The sequence below is a fragment of the Papio anubis genome, chromosome 16, assembly GCF_008728515.1.
Source record: "Papio anubis isolate 15944 chromosome 16, Panubis1.0, whole genome shotgun sequence".
NCBI classification, from domain to species: domain Eukaryota; kingdom Metazoa; phylum Chordata; class Mammalia; order Primates; family Cercopithecidae; genus Papio; species Papio anubis.
Window position 1 is genome coordinate 58658677 of NC_044991.1, and position 22111 is coordinate 58680787.

The window sequence follows — 22111 nt, forward strand, 5'->3', positions numbered from 1 at the left end:
TTTTACTATTAAGAGCCATTTGTAGTTCTTGTTCTGTGGCTCTTCTTTTTGTATCTTTGGGCATGTGGAAATTTCAATTTAATGCATCCTGCCAAATTGCCCTCCCCAAAAGGCTGGACAGGTTTATACTCTAGGCCAGTGCTGTCTATGTACTTCCTTTAGCCGGGCACAGTGGCAAATGCCTGTAATCCCAGCTACTTGGGAGGCTGAGACATGAGGATTACTTAAGCCCAGGATTTCGAATCTAGCCCACACCTCCCTCTCCTAGTAGTCATTTTGTGGCCTTACTGCCCTCTGCCCCATCTCCTTCCCTCTTTGCAACCTTCCACCTGGGACACTAGGGTCTCTCTGAGCCAGCCTTACCTTCTCCAGACACCCTCTCTCTTAGCAGGTTTTTTATTGTTGGTTTTTATGAGCCAAAATATTTGTGAGTCTCCGTAACTGAATGTGATCCCGTCTTCTAGGGATGCTGGTGTTTTACTCGCAGGATGGACATGGTGATGGTAGAATCTCAGGCACTGTAATGAGTCTGTGGCTACTATGGGAAGGACTTCAGCATGAGCAGAAGTCTAATCTGGCATTGTTAGGACTTTCGGTAGCCATGATACAAAACAGTTGCAGAGTAGGCTTGTCCCAGTGGGAAAATCTGGAAGGGCTTCATGGCAGTGACATTTACTAGGCCCTTGAGGACTGTGAGGATTTTGCCTAGCAGAGAGAGGGCAGGTAGAGAGCACTGTGATCCTGAAAGCTTTTGACCCTGTTTGGAATACAAATTTATACCAAAAAAAAAAAGAAAAGAAAGAAAATAAATTTATACCAGTACTATATTATCATTGATAATTTTTCATTAGAAACTTCTGGCTGGGTACAATGGCTCACGCCTGTAGTCCAGCACTTTGTGAGGCTAAGGCCAAGAGTTTGAGACCAGCCTGGCCAGCATGGCGAAACCCCCTCTCTACAAAAAATAACAAAAATTAGCCAGGTATGGTGGCATGTACCTGTGTCCCAACTACTCAAGAGGCTGAGGCAGGAGAATTGATTGAATCAGGAGGCAGAGGTTGTAGTGAGCCAAGATTGTGCCACTGCACTCTAGCCTAGGTGACAGAGTGAAACTCTATCTCAAAAAAAAAAGAAAGTTCTTCACCATAAATTCTCTTTCCCCTCCCCTCCCGCCGAGACAGAGTCTCACTCTGTCGCCCAGGCTGGAATGCAGTGGTATGATCTTGGCTCACTGCAACCTCTGCCTCCTGGGTTCAAGTGATTCTCCTGCCTCAGCCTCCCATAGCTGGGATTACAGGCGTGTGCCAGCACACCCGGCTAATTTTTGTATTTTTAGTAGAGACGGGGTTTCACCATGTTGGCCAAAGCTGGTCTTGAACTCCTGACCTCGTGATCCACCCACCTCGGCCTCCCAAAGTGCTGGGACTACAGGCGTGAGCCACTGTGCCCAGCCTTCTTTGGCATAAATTCTGTGAAGCTAATTTATTCCTACGTTGGTCTGTTACTCCATTTTTAATTCTTTTCATTTTTATAACACTGAAATTGTTTTTATTGCATTTAGTTCTTTTTCATGTAAATATTTATCCTTCATCAGTTCTTTACCCACACCACATTCTTGCCAACTGTAGCATCTGCCATTATAAATTTAATTGTGGCTTTTATTTTTACCATTTTCAAGTCTGCCAGTCAAATTTCTTAAATTTAAGTTTTGTCAGGATTTGCTTCTCCTCACAGTTGGTGTCTCCCTATGTGCAGTTTCAGCCATTGTCTTGTTTGTTGTTAATTTCAACTCATAATATTAATTACCTACTGGATGACAGAATAGTCATTTTTCCCTCTTAGCTGATCCGTTAGAAAATTGAAAACAATTCTCTTCGAGAGGTCTGAAACTGCTGTGGCATCACTCCTGTCCAAGTTTTCTTCTTTCAGTTATTCCATACTGGAATGGCCTCTGCCATAGCCCCTCTCCCCAGATGTGTCACACATGCCCTGGGTTCTCCTTGGTCTCTTGATCAGGGTCCAGATCTTATGGCAGAATGGCAGGATCAGCCAGTCGTGGTGGCTCACACCTGTAATCCCAGCACTTTGGGAGGCCAAGGCAGGTGGATCACTTGAGGTCAATTCAAGACCTGCCTAGCCAACATGGTGAAACTCCATCTCTACTAAAAATACAAAAATTAGCTGTGCATGGTGGCACATGCCTATAGTCCCAGCTACTCGGGAGGCTGAGGCAGAAGAATCACTTGAACCCAGGAGGTGGAGGCTGCAGTGAGCCAAGATTGTACCACTTCATTCCAGCCTGGGTGATAGAGCAAGACTCCGTCTCAAAAAAAAAAAAAAAAAGTGGCAGGATCAGAGCATCCTGCCCCAGGATGAGGCAGGCAGCATCCCTAGCCCAGGGAACAGCATTTGCAGAGCCTTGCAGGAACACATGGGAACTAGCCGTGCTGAGCTATTGCCATTCTTCTCTCCTCTAGAATGCTTCGGACATGCCTGAAACGATCACCAGCCGGGATGCCGCCCGCTTCCCCATCATCGCCAGCTGCACACTCTTGGGGCTCTACCTCTTTTTCAAAGTAAGTCTTTTGCCACCTGTTGTGTCATTTGATCTAAATGATTTTATCTTATTTTATTTTATTTTTCCCATCACAAGAGCCATGCATGTTCATTTATAGAAAATAAAGAAGAGAGAAAAATTAACAATTCTCCCTTAGACCTACCCAAAGACAACAACTGTTAGTGTTTGGGGCCCTTTCTCACTAGTCTGTATTTCTTTTCTCCATGTAGCTTTTTGTTTTGTTTGTGTGATATCAGTTTGGTTTCATTGTGCTGTTTATGTTGGGATGGGGTATAGCTTGTGCCCAGACATACCTCTACCATACTAATGGCCTTTTTTTTTTTTTTTTTTTTTTTTTTTAATTTATCGAGGTTTATTTTCCCAATAAAAGTTACACAGGCTCAGTGTTGAAAACCTGGAAAACACAGAAAAGTAAAAAGGGAAAAACAGCAGTCATCCAAAACCCCACTACCAGAGACAGTCACAGTTGCCCTTCGGAGGTGTGTCCTTCCACTGTTTCTCCCTGTGCATGGTTCCTCCCTAGCTGTGACCACATGGTGTATTCAGTTTGTAGCTGCTTTTTTCACTTCACATTAATAACATCATAAACATTTTCTCATGTTACTGCAAACTCTCTTTAGTTGTACTATTTTCTGGATTATAAAAGTAATATATTCAGAAAAACTAAAGAAAGTATATCAATAGAGGAAAAAATAAATTCCACAACACAGAAGTAGTCATTAACAATTTGGCGTATCTCCTTTTGGGCTTTTTATTTATTTATTTTAGGACAGGGTCTCACTCTGTCCCCCAGGCTGGAGTGTAATGGCGCCATCACAGTTTACTGCAGCCTCAACCTCTTAGGCTCAAGAGATCCTCCTGCCTCAGCCTCCCAAGTAGCTGGGACTACAGGCACGCGCCACCACACCCGGCTAATTTTTTCTTTTTTGAGACAGAGTCTTGCTCTGTCGCCCAGGCTAGAGTGCAGTGGCGCAATCTCGGCTCACTACCACATCCACCTCCTGGGTTCAAGTGATTCTCCTGCCTCAGCCGGCTGAGTAGCTGGGAGTAGACACACACCACCACACCCAGCTAATTTTTGTATTTTTAGTAGAGACAGGGTTTCACCGTGTTGGTCAGGCTGGTCTTGAACTCCTGACCTCATGATCTGCCCACCTCGGCCTTCCAAAGTGCTGGGATTATAGGTGTGAGCCACTGCACCCAGCCAATTTTTTCTTTTACTAGAAATAAGATTTTGCTTTGTTGCCCAGTCTGGTTTCAAACTCCTGGGCTCAAGTAATCCTCCCACTTCTGCCTCCCAAAGTGCTGGGATTACAGGCATAAGCCACTGCATCCATCCACTGGATCTAACCCCCATCCCCCACGGATGGATGGGGGACTCCAGCCTGGGGGACAGTACGCCTTTTAAAAAGCGTATGTTTAGCCTTTTTTTTTTTTTTTTTTTGATGGAGTCTCACTCTGTTGCCAGGCCGGGGTGCAGTGGCACAATCTCGGCTCACTGCAACCTCTGCCTCCCAGGTTCAAGTGATTCTCCTGCCTCAGCCTCCCAAGTAGCTGGGACTACAGGCACGTGCCACCATGTCCAGCTAATTTTTGTATTTTTTAGTAGAGATGGGGTTTCACCATGTTGGCCAGGATGGTCTCGATCTCTTGACCTTGTGATCCACCCACCTTGGCCTCCCAAAGTGCTGGGATTACAGGCGTGAGCCACCGTGCCCAACCTGTTTAGCGTTATTATAATCATAACTGTAGTGTTAGATCTTCTTTTTATTGTTTATGTTAGGTTTTTCTTTGTTGATTGGTTTTTTTTTTTTTTTTTTTTTTTTTTGAGACGGAGTCTTGCTCTGTCGCCCAGGCTGGAGTGCTGTGGCCGGATCTCAGCTCACTGCAAGCTCCGCCTCCCGGGTTCCCGCCATTCTCCTGCCTCAGCCTCCCGAGTAGCTGGGACTACAGGCGCCCGCCACCTCGCCCGGCTAGTTTTTTGTATTTTTTAGTAGAGACGGGGTTTCACCGTGTTAGCCAGGATGGTCTCGATCTCCTGACCTCGTGATCCGCCCCTCTCAGCCTCCCAAAGTGCTGGGATTACAGGCTTGAGCCACCGCGCCCGGCCTGTTGATTGGTTTTTTTAGAGATAGGGTCTCACTGTTGCGCAGCCTGGAGTTCTCTGGCACAATCATGGCTCACTGCAACCTCAACTCCTGGACTCAAGTGGAAAAAACTGGCTGATTTTATTTTATTTATTTATTTATTTTTAGAGACAGGGTTTCACTGTGTTGCCCAGGCTGGTTACCAATTCCTTGGCCTGCTAAAGCACTGAGATTACAGATGTAAGCCACCATGCCAGGCCCTTGTTTTGTTTATTTTGTTTTGTTTTTGAGAAAGGGTCTTGCTCTGTCACCCAGGCTGGAGTGCAGTGGTGCAATCATGGCTCACTGCATCCTCGACCTCCTGGGCTCAAGCAATCCTCCCACCTCTGCCTCCAGAGTAGCTGGGACTACAAGGCGTGCACCACCACGCCTAGCTAATTTTCGTGTTTTTAGTGGAGATGGGGTTTTGCATGTTGCCCAGGCTGGTCTCGAACTCTTGGGCTCAAGCTATCCACCTGCCTTGGCCTTGTAAAGTGCTGGTATTACAGGCATGAGCCACCACACCTGGCCCCTTCTTGTTCTTTTAATAGTACATCAACTTTTTTCCTGGTCATTGAAAATTCCTCAAGGATGACTTTAATTTACATCTTAAAATGTAGGCTGGGGGCAGTGGCCCATACCTGTAATCCCAGCACTTTGGGAAGCCAAAGTGGGTGGTCAGGAATTCATCTGAGGTCAGGAATTTGAGACCAGCCTAGCCAACACGGTGAAACCCCATCTCTACAAAAACTACAAAAAATCCATCCTGGCCAACATGGTGAAACCCAGTCTCTACTAAAAATAACAAAAATTAGCTGGGCATGGTGGCGTGTGCCTATAGTCCCAGCTACTTGGGAGGCTGAGGCAGGAGAATCACTTGAACCCAGGAGGCAGAGGTTGCAGTGAGCTGAGATCACACCACTGCACTTCAGCCTGGCGACAGAGCAAGACTCTGTCTCAATTAAAAACAAAAAAAGGCTCAATTAAAAAAAAATACATGTAGGCCTGGTGCAGTGGCTCACCTGTTATCCTAGCACTTTGGGAGGCTAAGGTGGGAGGATCACTTGAGCTCAGGAGTTACAGACCAGTGTGGACAACACAGTGAGCCCCCATCTCATTCATAAGTAAATAAATAAACCAATTCATCAATAATGTACATCATTTAAAAAATTTGTTGCCAGCCTAGGCAACAGAGCAAGACTTCGTCTCAAAATTTTAAAAAAATTTTTTTCAACCTAAAGTACAAATGAACCATAATCCTCTCCCCAGTAGTTTCCTGTGATTCTGTCATGCATAAAATTTATACTTATGTTAAATTATATATATTTATATATGTATCAAATACATGATTCTTACCACAGAGGTATTTTTATATCAACAAAGTCAAATTACCCCATTCTTTCATTCTTTTTTTTTTTTTTTTTTTTTTTGAGATAGAGTCTCGCTCTGTCACCAGGCTGGAGTGCAATGGAGCAATCTCAGCTCAGTGCAACCTCCGCCTCCATGGTTCAAGCGATTCTTCTGCCTCAGCCTCCTGAGTAGCTGGGACTACAGGTGCGTGCCACCATGCCCAGCTGATTTTTGTATTTTTAGTAGAGATGGGGTTTCACTATGTTGGCCAGGATGGTCTTGATCTCTTGACCTTGTGATCCGCCCGCCTCAGCCTCCCAAAGTGCTGGAATTACAGGCATGAGCCACCATGCCCAGCCTCTCTCATTCTTTTTAACAGATGTTCATGGTTCTGTTTTACAGTGTACCCTGAGGGTGTTTAAGATCTGTCCCGTGTTGGGGGTATCATAACAGTATTGTCGTGAACACTTCATACACCTAATTTGTGCACTTATTTTCTTCAAGTTTATCTGCAGTAGGTCTACCAGGTCCAATGCATCTCCATTTGTAATTAGATAGTGCCAAATCACCCTCCAAAAAGATTGTATCATTTTACATTCCCACTGACAGTTACAAGCGTGCTGGCCTACCCAGGCGCTCACCTGCATTGGATAGCACCAAAATTTTTAGTTTTTTCCAGTCTGTGAGTGAATAAAAAACCTTTTTTTTTTTTTTTTTTTTTAGATGGAGCCTCACTCTTGCCCAGGCTGGGGTGCAGTGGCACGTTCTCGGCTCACTGCAACCTCCACCTCCCAGGTTCAAACAATTCTCCTGCCTCAGCCTCCCAAGTAGCTAGGATTACAGGTGCGTGCCACCATGCCCGGCTAATTTTTGTATTTTTAGTAAAGACAGGGTTTCACCTTGCTATAATCCTGGCCTCAGGTAATCCACCTGCCTTGGCCTCCCAAAGTGCTGGGATTACAGGTGTGAGCCACTGCGCCTGGCCAAAAACATAATTTTTTAACACCTATTTCCTATTTCATAGCTCCCTCTTTTTTTTTTTTTTTTTTTTTTTTTTTTTAGAGATGAGTTCTTGCTCTGTTGCCCAGGCTGGAGTGCAGTCACATAATCATAGCTTACTGAAGCCTTGTTCTCCCAGGCTCAGGTGATCCTCCCGTCTCAGCCTCCTGAGTATTTGGGACTATAGACGTATGTCATTACACCCAGCTATAAATCCTTTTTGTTGTTTTTTGTTGTTGTTGTTTTGTTTTCTTTTGTTTTTTGAGACAGAGTCTCTCTCTATCACCCAGGCTGGACTGCAGTGGCATGATCTCGGCTCACTGCAATCTCTGCCTCCCAGGTTCAAGTGATTCTCCTGCCTCAGCCTCCTGAGAAATGCTCTTTTTAATGGTTACAGGGTATCCCCACGAGCAACCAGCCTGGGCAACGTAGCAAGACCGCATCTCTACAAAACATTTAAAAATTAGCCAGACATGGTGGTGCAGGGTTATATTCCCAGCTACACAGGAGGTTGAGGCTGAAGGATGACTTGAGCCCAGGAGTTCAAGGCTGTGGTGAGCTATGATCATGCCGCTGCACTCCAGCCTGGACACGAATGTTACCCTGACAATAAAAGAAAAATATCCCTATAAGCAGATACAGCACAGTTGACTTAAAGCATCCCCCTCACTTTAAACAGAAAATGTCATTCTGATTTTTACTCTAAGAAGTAAGAGTGCACTAAATAACATTGACTGTTCACAGATTTATTTTTCTTTTTTCCTGGACCTCAGGTAAAGAGCTGAATTTAGGCCAGGCACAGTGGCTCACTCCTGTAATCCCAGCACTTTGGGAGGCCAAGGCAGGTGTATCATGAGGTCCGGAGATCGAGATCATCCTGGCCAACATGGTGAAATCCCATCTCTACTAAAAATACAAAAACTAGCGGGGCATGGTGGCGCACTCCTGCAATCCCAGCTACTTGGGAGGCTGGGGCAGGAGAATAGCTTGAACCAGGGAGTTGGAGGTTGCAGTGAGCCGAGATCGCGGCACTGCACTCCAGCCTGGTGACAGAGACTGCATCTCAGAACACAACAAACAAAAAAACAGCTGAATTTATCAAGTGCCTTGGTTCATAGCATACCATCCTTGATCTATGCCAGGCCCCCCTACTTTGTTTTTTTTTTCTCCCACTTCACTCCAATATCCACCTCCATTTCCCACCTTCATTTCTTTCTCTGCCAGAGGCAGCTGCTTTAATGCATTTGACTTCTGTCCTTAGATATATATGTTTGTTATAAAATATATAGTGTTGGTGTATCTGTGTGTATGAGTGGGAATTGCATTTCCATAAATAGAACTGTGCATTGCATCTCCCTCTGTTTCCTTTTCCACTCTCTGTACCTTAAAATCTCTCTGTGGCTCTGTGTACATCCAGCCCATTGCTTCTGCCTTTGCTTTTGGCAGATATTTCTGAAGTCTTGAGAGACCTTCTAACATTTTTAGTATTTAGGATTCTTTCCTTAGACCAGATGCTCCCAAAAGGAATTTCTGGCAGCAGTGGGTGTGAGCATTTTTATTTAAGGCACTGGCTTCCTGTTGCTCAGCCTTTCCTCCTCTCTAGGCAGGTAAGCCTCAGTCTGCCTCGTGCCAGAAGCACAGAGTATACCTCTTCCCCATGCCTTTAAAGTGTCCCCAGTAAGATTTCTGAAAGGCAGCTGCCTGGACAGCACAGCCACTGGGCTCCTCCCGGACTCCCCCCTGACGTCTGGCTGGTTGGTTTGCTTAACAGAAAAACAGCCCACCACAGCGGCTCTGCCTCAGCCCTTTTCCTCCCCTCCTCCTGGTTGGGGCACTGGAGTTTGTAACTGCAGTGTACCTTTTTAAAACTTCAGGGCCGGGTGCAGTGCCTCACGCCTGTAATCCCAACACTGGGAGGCCGAGGTGGGCAGATCACCTGAGGTCAGGAGTTCGAGACCAGCCTGGCCAACATGGTAAAACCCCATCTCTACTAAAAATACAAAAAAGTTGATTAATCAAGCGCGGTGGCCTATGCCTGTAATCCCAGCTACTGGGAAGCTGAGGCAGGAGAATCACTTGAACCCAGGAGGCAGAGGTTGTGGTGAGCCGAGAACATGCCACTGCACTCCAGCCTGGGTGACAGAGTGAGACTTCGTCTCAAAAAAAGCAACAAAAAAACTTCATATTCTCCTGTTGCCTCAACATCCCAGCAACAGGCAATGAACACTTTGCCCAGGTGAACAGGTACCTGTGATAAGGCTGGTCCCTGCCACAATTTCCCTTCTCACCTTCCTGTACTGTGACCTAGTGACATTCAGACATATCAGTGAGATCCCCTTTTGCTTGTGTCTTTCACCCTGAGCCCCAAGAAAGGCACTTGGCCATGGGTCTTCTTCTGTAGGACCTATGAGTATAATAAATCCTTTCATTTCATATACCTCTCTCTCAAGGACTTTCACCTTGAGTTTAGAATGATCCCATCCTCATCACCAATTGTGTTGTAAAAAGGAAGTTCCCCTTGTGAGGTTTTTTTTTCCTTGTTTTTAGAGACAGAGTCTTACTCTTTCACCCAGGCTGGAGTGTAGTGGTGCGATCATAGTTCGCAGTAACTTTAAACTCCCAGGCCCAGGTAATCCTCCCATCTCAGCCCCCTGAGTGGCTGGAACTACAGGCATGCACCACCATGCCCGCCTAATTTTTTTTTTTATTTTTTGTAGAGTTGGGGTCTTGCCACGTTGCCCATGCTGATCTTGAACTCCTGGCTTCACACAATCCTCCCGCCTTGGCCTCCTAAAGTGCTGGGATTACAGGCACAAGCCACTGCACTCAGCCCCCTTTATGAAGTCGTTAAGGATCACTCGCACACAGCCACAGAAACTATGCTCAGAGAGGCTTATGAAATTACAGGATTTACTATACTCACATGTTCTAGAGAAGGAGGCATGCATGCCACACAGGGGGCCATATGGGAGGAGCTCCGAGGAAGCCACTCAACCAAGCAGGTGAGGAGAAAGGGGAGAGGACAGAGAGAAGGAAGGAGAGGGGAGACCCCTGGGCAAGTGCCTTTGTTGGGGCTCAGGGTGGTACAAGCAAAGAGCATGAGGGGATTTACCAATATGTTTGTATGGTATTAGGTCATAGAAGAGGAGGACCAGAGGCTAGGTGCCATGGCTCACACCTGTAATCCCAGCACTTTGGGAGGCCAAGGCGGCAGATCATTTGAGCCCAGGAGTTCAAGATCAGCCAGGCCAATATGGTGAAACCTTGTCTCTACAAAAAAATACAAAAATTAACCAGTGTGGTGGCACACACCTGTGTCCCCAACTACTTAGGGGCTGAGGCAGGAGGATCACTTGAACCCTGGAGGTCGAGGCTGCAATGAGCCAAGATGGGGCCACTGCACTCCAGCCTGGCCAACAAAGTGAGACCCTGTTTCGAAAGAAAAAAAAAAGAAGAAGAAATGGGCCGGGTGCAGTGGCTCACACCTGTAATCCCAGCACTTTGGGAGGCCGAGGCAGGCGGATCATGAGGTCAGGAGATCGAGACCATCCTGGTTAACACGGTGAAACCCTATCTCTACTAAACAAAATACAAAAATTAGCTGGGCATGGTGGCGGACGCCTGTAATCCCAGCTACTCGGGAGGCTGAGACAGGAGAATGGCATGAACCCAGGAGGCAGAGCTTGCAGGAAGCCAAGATCGCACCACTGCACTCCAGCCTGGGCGACAGAGCAAGACTCCGTCTCAAAAAAAAAAAAAAAGAGGAGAGCCAGAAGGAGAACCTGGGCAGAATATTCATAGTCTATTTGTGAGGATGTTGAGGCATCATCTATAAAATAGGTTTTTAAAATAAGTTTTAAATTTTTACAATACGGTAACATTTCACAAAATCATAGCATTTACTTTATCCCACCTTATTTAAAATTGATTCCTTTGAGGCAACTCAAAAAATTAAACCCAACAGCATAAGAAAAACAAAAGAAATAGAGTTAAAGGAGAAAATTAAAATAAGATAAAACAACCCGGCCAGGCACGGTGGCTCAAGCCTGTAATCCCAGCACTTTGGGAGGCCGAGACGGGCGGATCACGAGGTCAGGAGATCGAGACCAACCTGGCTAACACGGTGAAACCCTGTCTCTACTAAAAAATACAAAAAATTAGCCAGGCGTGGTGGGGGGCGCCTGTAGTCCCAGTCACTTAGGAGGCTGAGGCAGGAGAATGGCGTAAACCCGGGAGGCAGAGGTTGCAGTGAGCTGAGATCCGGCCATTGCACTCCAGCCCGGGCGACAGAGAAAGACTCCGTCTCAAAAAAAAAAAAAAAAACAACCCTTGGGTGAGGACCACACCCATACCCCATGCTCTAAAGCCTGTCCTCTTGCTAGAAATGGGTTTAGTTGTGGCTCTGGCTTTTTAGCAGCCAAAGCACAAAGGAAAGTGAGACCTGGTGCCCAATCCACATGGGTCACAGTGAAACCACCCAGAATCTCAGAGGTGTGGACTGAGAGCAGTTTGCCCCAAGGGCTCAGATTGAAAGAATGCAATGTGAGAGGTATGCCACATCTTCATAAATAAAGCACAATTCATATGCCTACAAAGTCTGCTCATAGGTCTTTTTCTTGTAGCACTAACATTATGGACCACCGATTTGCCCTTCCATTCAGTCATTCTGCATTTATTGAGAGCCTGCTACATCAGGCCCTGGCTGGGTACTGGGGATACTGAAGTGAAAAACACAGCTGACCATCCCTGCCCTCAAGAAGCATCTTGTTAAGCGCTAGAGACAGACACCAATCACATAGATAGATGTGAAGTTACACCTGTACAAAGTGCTGTCAAGGCGAGGTCCATAGCACTAGGAAAGCATGGAAGAACCAGCTTCAGGGTGAAGCTTCTGCCCAAGCCCCTTATCCACAACAGCACCTGCATTGACCTAGCTCAGCCGAAACCCCAGGAGTCATCCTCCTTGCCCCGCCAAGCCCTCATATCCAGCCCCTTCACACATCTTGCAGCTCCAATTCCAGAACAGATCTGGAGGTTGGGTGCAGTGGGTCACACCTGTAATCCCAGCACCTTTGGGAGGCCAAGGCAGGTGGATCACCTGAGGTCAGGAGTTCAAGACCAGCCTGACCAACATGGTGAAACCCCATCTCTACTGAAAATACAAAATTAGGCAGGCGTGGTTGTGCATGCCTGTAATCCCAGCCACCTGGGAGGCTAAGGCAGGAGAATCACTTGGACCCAGGAGGTGGAGGTTGCAGTGAGCCAAGATTGCACCATTTCACTCCAGCCTGGGCAACAAGTGAAACTCCATCTCGGGGAGGGCAGGAGTAGGGGGAGCAGAACAGATCTGGAATCCTTACACTGCTCATCACTTCCCCTCCATCCCCTTAAGCCAGGGCACCGTCCCCCTCCTGCTCCTGCTTCCACTCTTGCCCTGCAGGGTCTTCTATACAGCAGCAGAGGGGTCCTCTCATGCTGTCTGATCATGTCAAACCCTGCCCTCAGCACTCCAGTACCAGCCTGTCTCATGCAGGTGAATCTAAAGACTTTCCCATGGCACTGCAGGGTCTGGCTCCCTCTTCCCACCCAGCCTCCTTTCCTGACACTGTGTCCATGCTCCCTTAGCTCTAGGCTCACAGGCCCTCTGTAGTCCCTGCACACATGAACATGCACCCACCTCAGGACCTTTGCACCTGCTCCCTTCATTTATGACTCTCGTCCTATGTCCTCTCCTCCAGAGAGTTCCCTGACCACCTGTCTAAAATAGCAGCTCTGCCCTTTCATTTTCTATCTCCCTGCCCTGGTTTGTTTTTCTTAGTGCCCATTACCACCTAACAATATATGTAACTGTTTCTTTCGAGATTCTTTCTCCCTCACTGGCCCATGAACTCTAGGAGAGCAGCAGCTTTGCCTGATTCCTTGCTGAATCACTGATGTCTAGCACAATGCCCTGCACATAGTAGGCAATCAATCAATATGGGCTGAATTACTGAGGGGTTGATTGTGTCATGGAAACTATGTGAGCAAAGCTTCTCTGATCTGGGAGCTAAAGAAGGTTGAGTAGGGGTGGCCTCGGTGAAGACAGACGAGAGGAGAACATCTCAGGCAGCAGGAGAGCTTGTCCACGGCTGCCTGTGGGTGGGCATGTAGCACACACATCACACTGCAAAAAGGCCAGTGTGGCTGCAGTGTGTAGAGCAAGAGCATGTGTGAGCCAAGGCTCAGGAGACCTGTGGTGGCCACCACGAGGGCAAGAGGCCAACAGGTGGATGTGAGCTTTCAGCTTATGAGAGCAGAAGTTAGCTGCAGAAAGGCTTCCAGCAAGGGAGTGATATGATCTGACAGGTGTTCAGCAGATTCCAAAACAGCCCTGCTTGAGAGTGGCCAGGTTCCCTACACCCCACACAACAGCACATTATTCCCTCCAGCTTAGAGACCATCATAGTAATAAATTCAGCAGTGATGCAGCAAACATGGTGCACCATGGCATAGCCTTTCCAAAGTCCAGAATTAACACGTGACCATTGACTGGAACATCGTGACAGAATATTTCTCAAGTTTCACCTAACGACAAAAAGACCAAGAAGCAGCTGTCAGGGATGCTGTCATAGCTTCAGCCATCACTGCAGGAGGAGTCATCAGAAAGCAGAATGTGGAAAATGGAGTGGGAAAGATGTCTTGTAACTAGCATGCTTGGAGCCTGGGTGGCCACTCTGTAGGGGCTCCCTGGATGATTAAACAGGGAGAAGGAAGTGTGGAAGAGTGAGTTCTGAGGTTCCAGCAGCTCTCTTGGGGCTCTATACTGAAGACTCCCTTATCCCTTCAGAACCCCTGTGCAGCACTCTGAGCACAAACATAGTTGCTTCTCTCCAGATAATAGAGCCACTAAACGTAAACCTGCAGACCCCTTTGCAAGGTACATCTGGGGGCTTGAGGTTTCTCCCTTTCCCCCACAGCTGCAGAAACTAGAATGCCACTAGTATTGTCTGAGACTCTTCCTGACAGTCCCCCAACTCAAGAAGGGTAAAACCAACCTCCAGAAGAGAAGCAGGGACTCTGGTTTCCTCACAGCCACTGGCAACCCTAACTTCCTGTTTCTCTTTGTATTTCTGCCTCAGATATTCTCCCAGGAGTACATCAACCTCTTGCTGTCCATGTATTTCTTCGTGCTGGGAATCCTGGCCCTATCCCACACCATCAGGTCAGAAGGCATCTCTCTGCAACATTTGAAGCAGCTTTCTCGGGAACCAGGACAGGGTCTTGGAGGAGAACATGACTTTTGGCATCACTCAGAGCCAGGTTTGAATCCTGGCTATAAAACTCAAGGGACTCTTTCCCCTGCACACTGTAGATGACTAGGACAAGAACAATGACCTCTCTGGGCCACAGTTTCCTTATAGAAATGATGAGGATCTGGTGGGTGTTTCCACCACCACAGCTGTTGGGAAAGTGATTTGTGAGCAGTAATGTCATGTTAGTTGTGACAGTACTCAGGTGAGTAACACCAGTACCACCTGCCGGGTATTGTGGCCTAGCTGTGTGCTAAGCGTCATGCTGGGCTTCTCACACATGATCTTGTTTCATAAGGAGCCAGAGGCAGCACAGTAAAAAGTTAGGAGCGTGGGCTCTGGAATTTGACTACCTTTGAGTCCAGACCCTGCCACTTAATAGCTCTGTGATCTTGGGCAAGTTACTTAATCTCTCTGGCCTCAATTTCCTAGTGAATGTGGAGAAAAATAATAGTACCCTTCCCATGGGGTCATGTGGAAAGCTTTAGCACAGTATCTGGCGATATAAAGTGTTCAGTAACTATTAGCTGTCACTGTCATTATCTGTGTTAACCTGCCAGACAACCTTATATGGGTTGCTTTTGCTTTCACACCTGTGTGATAGTCATGGAAACTGAAGCCCAGAGAGGTTAAGAAATTTGCTAGGATCACACCGCTAATAAGCAACAGAGCCAGGATTCAAACCCAGGTGTGGTCCAGAGCCCATCCTCTTCCCACTGCTACCTTAACTCAAACTGCCACATGCTCATGTCCTTTCAGTGGGGAGAGTGGTTCATTAGGGGGGTTGCTACTTGTGTTTTGGACAGGCCAGTTCTCCACTCTGCAGGACTATCCCACACATTAAAAACAGTTGGCATCCTTGCCCTGCTCACCAAATGGGAGTTGCATACCCGTCTTCCCCAGCTTGTGACTACAAAGATGTCCCAATATGTTTCTGTCTACCCCGTTGAAGAGGTGCAGCCTCAGGCTGAGAAACACTGATAGACAAAGAGGTGGCCAGGGTTCCCAGAAGGAAGGAACTCAACTTGAACTTAGCTTTCTTTGAAGGGTAGGAAACCTGGAAGACATACAAAGGAGGGAGAGGTCAGGTGCTGGAAAGTTTGTGCACATTGAGGGTATAGGCAGAATCTGCTCCCAAAAGCACTGAAAGCCAATATGAGGCCAGGTGGTGGCTCACCCCTGTAATCCCAGCTCTTTGGGAGGCCAAGGCGGACAGATCACGAGGTCAGGAGATCGAGACCATCCTGGCCAACATGGTGAAACCCTGTCTCTACTAAAAATACAAAAAAATTAGCTGGGCTTGATGGCACATGCTACTCAGGAGGCTGAGGCAGGAGAATCGCTTGAACCTGGGAGGCAGAGGTTGCAGTGAGCCGAGATCGTGCCACTGCACTCCAGCCTGGTGACAGTGTGAGACTCCATCTCAAAAAAAAAAAAAAAAAAAAGGCCAATATGAATGTGACTTCATTCTTCTAGGCACACTGGCAGGACAGTGTGGTAGTCAGGAGCATGGGGTCAAGAGGCAGGCAGCCTTGGGACCAACACCTGGTGCTGCCAGCTCTAATTTGTGTAAGTTACTCAAGCTCTGAGTATCAGTTCTTCTACCTATAAAATGGAGAGACTGCAGGTACCTCTTCAGAGGTGTGGGGAGGGTCTAGTGAGCCCCAGGCTGTAACATTCCTAGAGCACAGTGCCAAGCACACAGTGAGCCTAGTGGCTGGCCCAGGGTTACATAGCTGGGACTTCACCTCTCGTCTTCCAACTGAGGTCATTGTTGTCCTCACCTGCACTGATTGTTCACCCACAAAATTTTATTCTAGCTAGCTTGGGAGAATTCTAGTCCAGCCCTGCATCCTGAAAAATGGAGGCCCAGGCAACCTGAGTGACTTGGACACAACCAAGATAATGGCAGGCCCAGTCGCCCTTGCTCATAGGACATACCTGTCCTTTCGTGGTAGACCAGGGGTGGGGTGGGGGCAGTCACTTCCAGACATTGAGTGTCCTTTCCCATGCTGATTAGGATCCTCCCCAACTCTAGCCCATCCTACCCTAGCATCTGTGAGAGGCTTGAGACCCCCAGGTCTCCCCACAGCCCAGCCTCCACCTCAGAGAGAGCCCAGTGTGTTTTGAAAGCCACTGTTAGGCCGGGCGCGGTGGCTCAAGCCTGTAATCCCAGCACTTTGGGAGGCCGAGACGGGCGGATCATGAGGTCAGGAGATCGAGACCATCCTGGCTGACACGGTGAAACCCCGTCTCTACTAAAAAAGACAGAAAACTAGCCGGGCGAGGTGGCGGGCGCCTGTAGTCCCAGCTGCTCGGGAGGCTGAGGCAGGAGAATGGCGTGAACCCGGGAGGCGGAGCTTGCAGTGAGCTGAGATCCGGCCACTGCACTCCAGCCTGGGCGACAGAGCGAGACTCCGCCTCAAAAAAAAAAAAAAAAACGAAAGCCACTGTTAGGCTGTTTGCTGAGGAACTGATTATTTAACATTATCGCAACAACCCTACAATGAAGATCTTATCTCTACCCAGCTGTCTAGGCGCGGTATTATGAACCTTTATCATCTCGACACCAAAGACTTTTTTTCCCTTTTAGAACAATAACTAAGGGACATTGTCCCAATTTCTCATAGATGATTAATCTATGTCAAGAAATAATTGAGGCTGGGCCTGGTGGCTCACACCTGTAATCCCAGCACTTTGGGAGGCCAAGGCAGGTGGATCACCTGAGGTCAGGAGTTCAAGACTAGCCCGGGCAACATGGTGAAACCTCATCTCTACTAAAAATACAAAAAAGTATCCAGGTGTGATGGCATGCCCCTGTAATCCCAGCTACTCGGGAGGCTGAGGCAGGAGAATCCCTTGAACCCAGGAGGTAGAGGTGGCAGTGAGTCAATATCGTACCACTGCACTCCAGCCTGGGTGACAGAGGGAGACTCCATCTCAAAGAAAAAAAAAAAAAGAGAGGGGGGGGAGAGAGAAAGAATTGATTATCTTTTAGCCACTTCATAATTTTTATAGATAGATATTATCAACAGAAAATTAAAAACCAACAGCAGCTAAAAGTGCACATGGTAAAATGTATGAGTGACTAGAAACTAACAGAAGAATCATTTTCTTAATGAAATTTAGAGCAACAAAATTTGACCTGGGAAAACCATACCTTTTAAAAATAATGGATCGGCTGGGCATGGTGGTTCACACCTGTCATCCCAGCACTTTGGGAGCCCGAGGCCGGTGGATCACCTGAGCTCAGGAGTTCAAGACCAGCCTGGGCAACATGTTGAGACGCTGTCTCCACAAAAAATACAAAAATTAGCCAGGTATGGTGGTGTGTGCCTGTGGTCCCAACTACTCGGGAGGCTGAGGTGGGATGATCGCATGAGCCTGGGAGGCAGAGAGGTTGCAGTGAGCTGTGATTGTGCCACTGCACTCCAGCGTGGTAACAGAGTGAGACCCCATCTCAAAAATATAAAAATAAGAATAATGGATGGCCGTAGGCAGAAGGGATGCTCACCATATGGGGCTAAAAAATTTGATGGGGACCAAAAACTGTCAGATGAAGGAAATCATTATTGTAAAGTTAACATGGAAAAGAACTGAATCCAGTGAAAATAATTTTAGTAAGTAAGGGATTATTTGATCATGCTTTTTAGAAAGTTGGTCCACTAATTAAATTGATGTTTCAATTAAATTGAGTTTTCTTAAATAATTCTCAAGGAAAGGCTACAGTGTTGTTAGAATTTTGATCAGCTGCCTGAATCCATAAACTTAGACCTTCCTCAGGATCCGAACAACAGATCCAAAGGTTTAAGACAGGGAAATTGGGCTCAGAGGGGTTATGTGACCACCAAGATTCACAGCTGGTAAGGGCAGAGTGAGGTTTTGAGCTCAGGTCTGTCTGACTCCAAAACCCCTATCCTTTACAGTTTTGGCAAAAGTGAAATCGGGGGAGCTTAAAGAGGGTGGGCTGGCCACCTCCTGTCATTGAGCCTGTGGTCTCCTGGGGACTGGCAGAGGAGAGGCCTGCTGAAAGGCTGTAGAGAGCTGCACCTGAACTGTGTCAGCACAGGCTGAGGTTCTTAGGATCCCCTCCACCTCCACTGCCACTTCCAAGCCCACATTAAGCCTCTTTGGGAACAAACCCCAGCTGGGGTATTGGAGGAAGGCAGGGGCCACAGCCTGCCTTACCTTGTGTAGTCACCAAGATTCAAACCCAAGACATCCTTCCTGCAAAGGGAACCTCGGCTTTCTTCATCATCTGTGTCTGAGCTCGTGCCCCACCCAGCTGACCTCAGAGGGAAGAAAAGCCCAGAAGGTCCAGATCTGCCACCCCAGAGGAGGAAGCCACGTCACCAGTTTCACTGACCCTGCCTTCCACCCCCAGGGGAGAAGGGCACCAGGATGTGGCTTGTCAGTGGGAAGGAATGACCTTTACATTTGACATGAGCCATCAAGGGCCAGGAAGAATCTCTGCCTGCTACAAAAGTCTGCATTCAGAGTCATTCAGTAAGCATTTAGCAGATGTCTAGCAGGCACCAGGCATCTTCACCCCAGGGTAGGGTGAAGATGATGAGACAGGGCCTCTGTTCTCAAGTCCACAGACTCAATGCTAGCCTAGTCGCTTGTCTCTTCCCCTATGTAGTGCTGAGCAGCCTCTCTTTTCTCAGAATAACAGACACCAATCTGGAGACTTGCTACTTGAAGTTGAAGCTGCAGTTAAGTTTATAGGATACCAAGTGCTCATTTAATCCTCTCAGTAGCCCTACAAGAAAGGTGTTATAGCATTCCAGATGAGGAACAGTTGCACAGAGCAGTTAAATAACTTTCCCAAGATCAGACCACTAATAAGTGGCAGAGTTAGGATTTGAGCCCGGGAAGTCTGGCTCCAGAGTCCGTGTCTTTAACTGTCACACTCTGCTGGTTGAGAAACTGAGCACCAAGCTCCTAAGGAAGAGGCCGGCTAAGATGGGCAAAGGGCTTAGCTCTTCAGCCTGCTTTTCTGCCTCTGTCCATACCTGCACTCACACCCTGACTTCAGACTCCCCCAAAACTGATTCAGCAAACTAATCTGAAAGTAGCTTCCAGTCACCCACCCAGCTTCTGCCTCCCACCGCCTCAAAACCCTGTTGTGGGAGCCCATTTCCAATTCTGCCCTTACACCTGCTGCGCTTCTGTTCACAAAGCCCTACCATCATTCACACCACAGCTCTACAGGCTGGGAGGGATCGGCTCTTTGAAAAGTGGAGAAATAGAGGGCCAGAGATGGTTTTTTGTTTTTGTTTTTGGAGACGGAGTCTCACTGTGTCGCCCAGACTGGAGTGCAATGGCACAATCTCGGCTCACTGCAACCTCTGCCCCCGCCCGGTTCAAGCGATTCTCCTGCCTCAGGCTCGTGAGTAGCTAGGATTACAGGCTTCTGCCACTATGCTGGGCTAATTTTTGTTTTTTTTTTAGTAGAGATGAGGTTTTGCCATGTTAGCCAGGCTGGTCTCGAACTCCTGACCTCAAGTGATCCGCCCACCTCAGCCTCCCAAATGTTGGGATTACAGGCGTGAGCCACTGCACCTGGCCAGAGAGGGTTCTTGAATCTACATCTTGCTCCATGCCACCAGGGTCTTTAGAAGAGAGTTCCCATCGAGCCTTCCGGGCACGGTAGCTTATGCCTGTAATCCGAGCACTTTGGGGCGCCGAGAAGGGTGGATCACAAGGTCAGGAGATGGATATCATCCTGGCTAACATGGTGAAACCCCATCTCTACTAAAAATACAAAAACAATTAGTTGGGCATGGTGGCAGGTGCCTGTAGTCTCAGCTACTCGGGAGGCTGAGGCAGGAAAATGGCATGAACCCGAGAGGCAGAGCGTGCACTACTGCATTCCAGCCTGGGCGACAGAGCAAGACTCCATCTCAAAAAAAAAAAAGGGAGTTCCCTTTTCCCTCCCTTTTTCACTGTGACGTGGGTACTTCCTGGCCTGCCTCATCCCTGCTAAAGACTCCATGCCAGGCGAAGCATTCGTCCTGCCTTTCATATCTTCATAGCAATGCTCTGAGACAGGTGGTATTGTTAGCCCTGTATACGGGTGAGAAAATTGAGGTCCAGGGAGACAGAGCCATTGAAATGGTCTCCTACAGCCGCATGGCAGAGCAGGCCTCAGGGCTGGGCCACCCAGGCTTGTAGCCACTCCACAGTACGGCCACGAGGCTGGGTCAAGAGGCCGTGGTTTGCTTATCTTGCTCTGAAAAAGGTCCAGAAAAGGTCTCTGCTTCCTGCCTGGCTGGGAGGTGGGGCATGCTGGGTAATCAGAGAGAATGCTTCTGGAGACGAGGCCAAGCTGGTCTTAAACAACTGAGGCCTTGTGGAAGGAGTGAATGTGATGGTGATCCTGCCCAGGGGCTATGATTCATCTGGCTGATTGATTCCAGCTGAGTCTGTAAAAATCTCAGGCCTGCTGTTGGAGAGCAGAATGTCAAGTCATGGAGTGGGGTGGGGGTGACTGTCAGGTCATCAACTTGATAGGCCTGGAAGGGAGTCCACAAATATGCTTCTTGACAAGGGACTCATATAGGTGGCATGTGGGCCAGACTTTGGGATCCTGTGCTCTCCCAAAAATGGTATTTTGCCTGAAAGTCTATCTGCTTCTGCTTTGCATTTCTTTGATTTTAACAAAAAGGCAGTACAGAAATCACTATGAGTGCAAAGACCTAGGTTTGAGTCTCAGCCGAGATATAGGACCCCTGTGTGACTCTGGGCAAATCACTTACCTTTTGAGGGCCTTTGTTTTCACATCTGTAGAGTGGGAACAATAACACCTACCTATCAGGACAGCTGTAAGGGTGCCAGCTGTAAATGGGGCAGGGGAGTGTTAAGGCTGACTGCCCATGGGGGCTCTGTTTGCCGACTTGCTTTGTCTTTCCTTCCAGCCCCTTCATGAATAAGTTTTTTCCGGCCACCTTTCCAAATCGACAGTACCAGCTGCTCTTCACACAGGGTTCTGGGGAAAACAAGGAAGGTCAGTGCTAACCACTTTCCCTGTAGTGTGCCTTGGGTATCTTCCTCTGCCATTCCCTTTGTCTCTCCAATATTGGGGTTCTCCAGTAGAGCGAATGATGGAAGAAGTGGGCTCTGGAATCTCATGGCCTGGATTCACATCCCAACTCTGCTACTACCTAGACATGGGACCCTGGGTGAATGCCTTACCTCTCTGAGCATTGGGTGTTTTGTTTTGTTTTGTTTTTCCCCATCTGTAAAATGAAAGTGTTAATCTAGGACCTCCTTCACAGTCATGTTGTTGAGATGGCGAGTCAGTAAGTGGAAAGCATTCAGCATGCTGCCTGGCTCATAGTAAGCACTCAGTCAAAGTTGGCCTTCGTGATTATTTTATTCATATATATTTTTAGTGTGATCAGTGCCTCACCTAAGGTTTGAAAAGGGGGTTCCACAGCTCTTTTTCAAAAATAAAAACTGACCAGAAACAGTGTCTCATGCCTGTAATCCCAGCACTTTGGGAGTCCAAGACAGGATGATCACTTGAGGCCAGGAATTTGAAACCAGCCTAAGCAACATAGTGAGACCTCATCTCTATAAAAAAATTAATTTAAAAAAAAAATGCAAACTATGGGGAAGTGTGGAGATCCTGGGATTTGCAGGTTAGGGTATGGATTCAAATACTGTAACAAGATTATCAATGGCTTGACCAAATAGCAGGTATTTCTTTTTTGTTGTTTTTTGTTTTTTGAGACAGAGCCTTGTTCTGTCACCCAGGGTGGAGT

At 47.6% G+C, this 22111-nt stretch overlaps 1 protein-coding gene and 1 long non-coding RNA gene across 4 annotated transcripts in view; one reads left to right on the forward strand and one right to left on the reverse strand.

The window, feature by feature from the left end:
• The window catches only part of HM13 (histocompatibility minor 13), a 55978-nt gene that overhangs the window by 9777 nt on the left and 24090 nt on the right, over positions 1-22111 (forward strand). For all 3 annotated transcript variants that reach the window (XR_004179047.1, XM_031656640.1, XM_031656641.1), the window contains exons 2-4: positions 2478-2576; positions 14172-14254; positions 21263-21351. Coding sequence is in view for 2 of the 3 variants with exons in the window: in XM_031656640.1 (XP_031512500.1) it covers positions 2478-2576; positions 14172-14254; positions 21263-21351 (271 nt within the window). In the remaining variant the exon portion in view is untranslated. The remainder of the gene's footprint in view (positions 1-2477; positions 2577-14171; positions 14255-21262; positions 21352-22111) is intronic.
• LOC108580632 lies at positions 381-21266 on the reverse strand. The gene is made up of 2 exons (XR_001891956.2): positions 21156-21266; positions 381-757 (listed from the first exon to the last, which is right to left on the reverse strand). It is a non-coding gene; the product is annotated as an uncharacterized LOC108580632 (long non-coding RNA).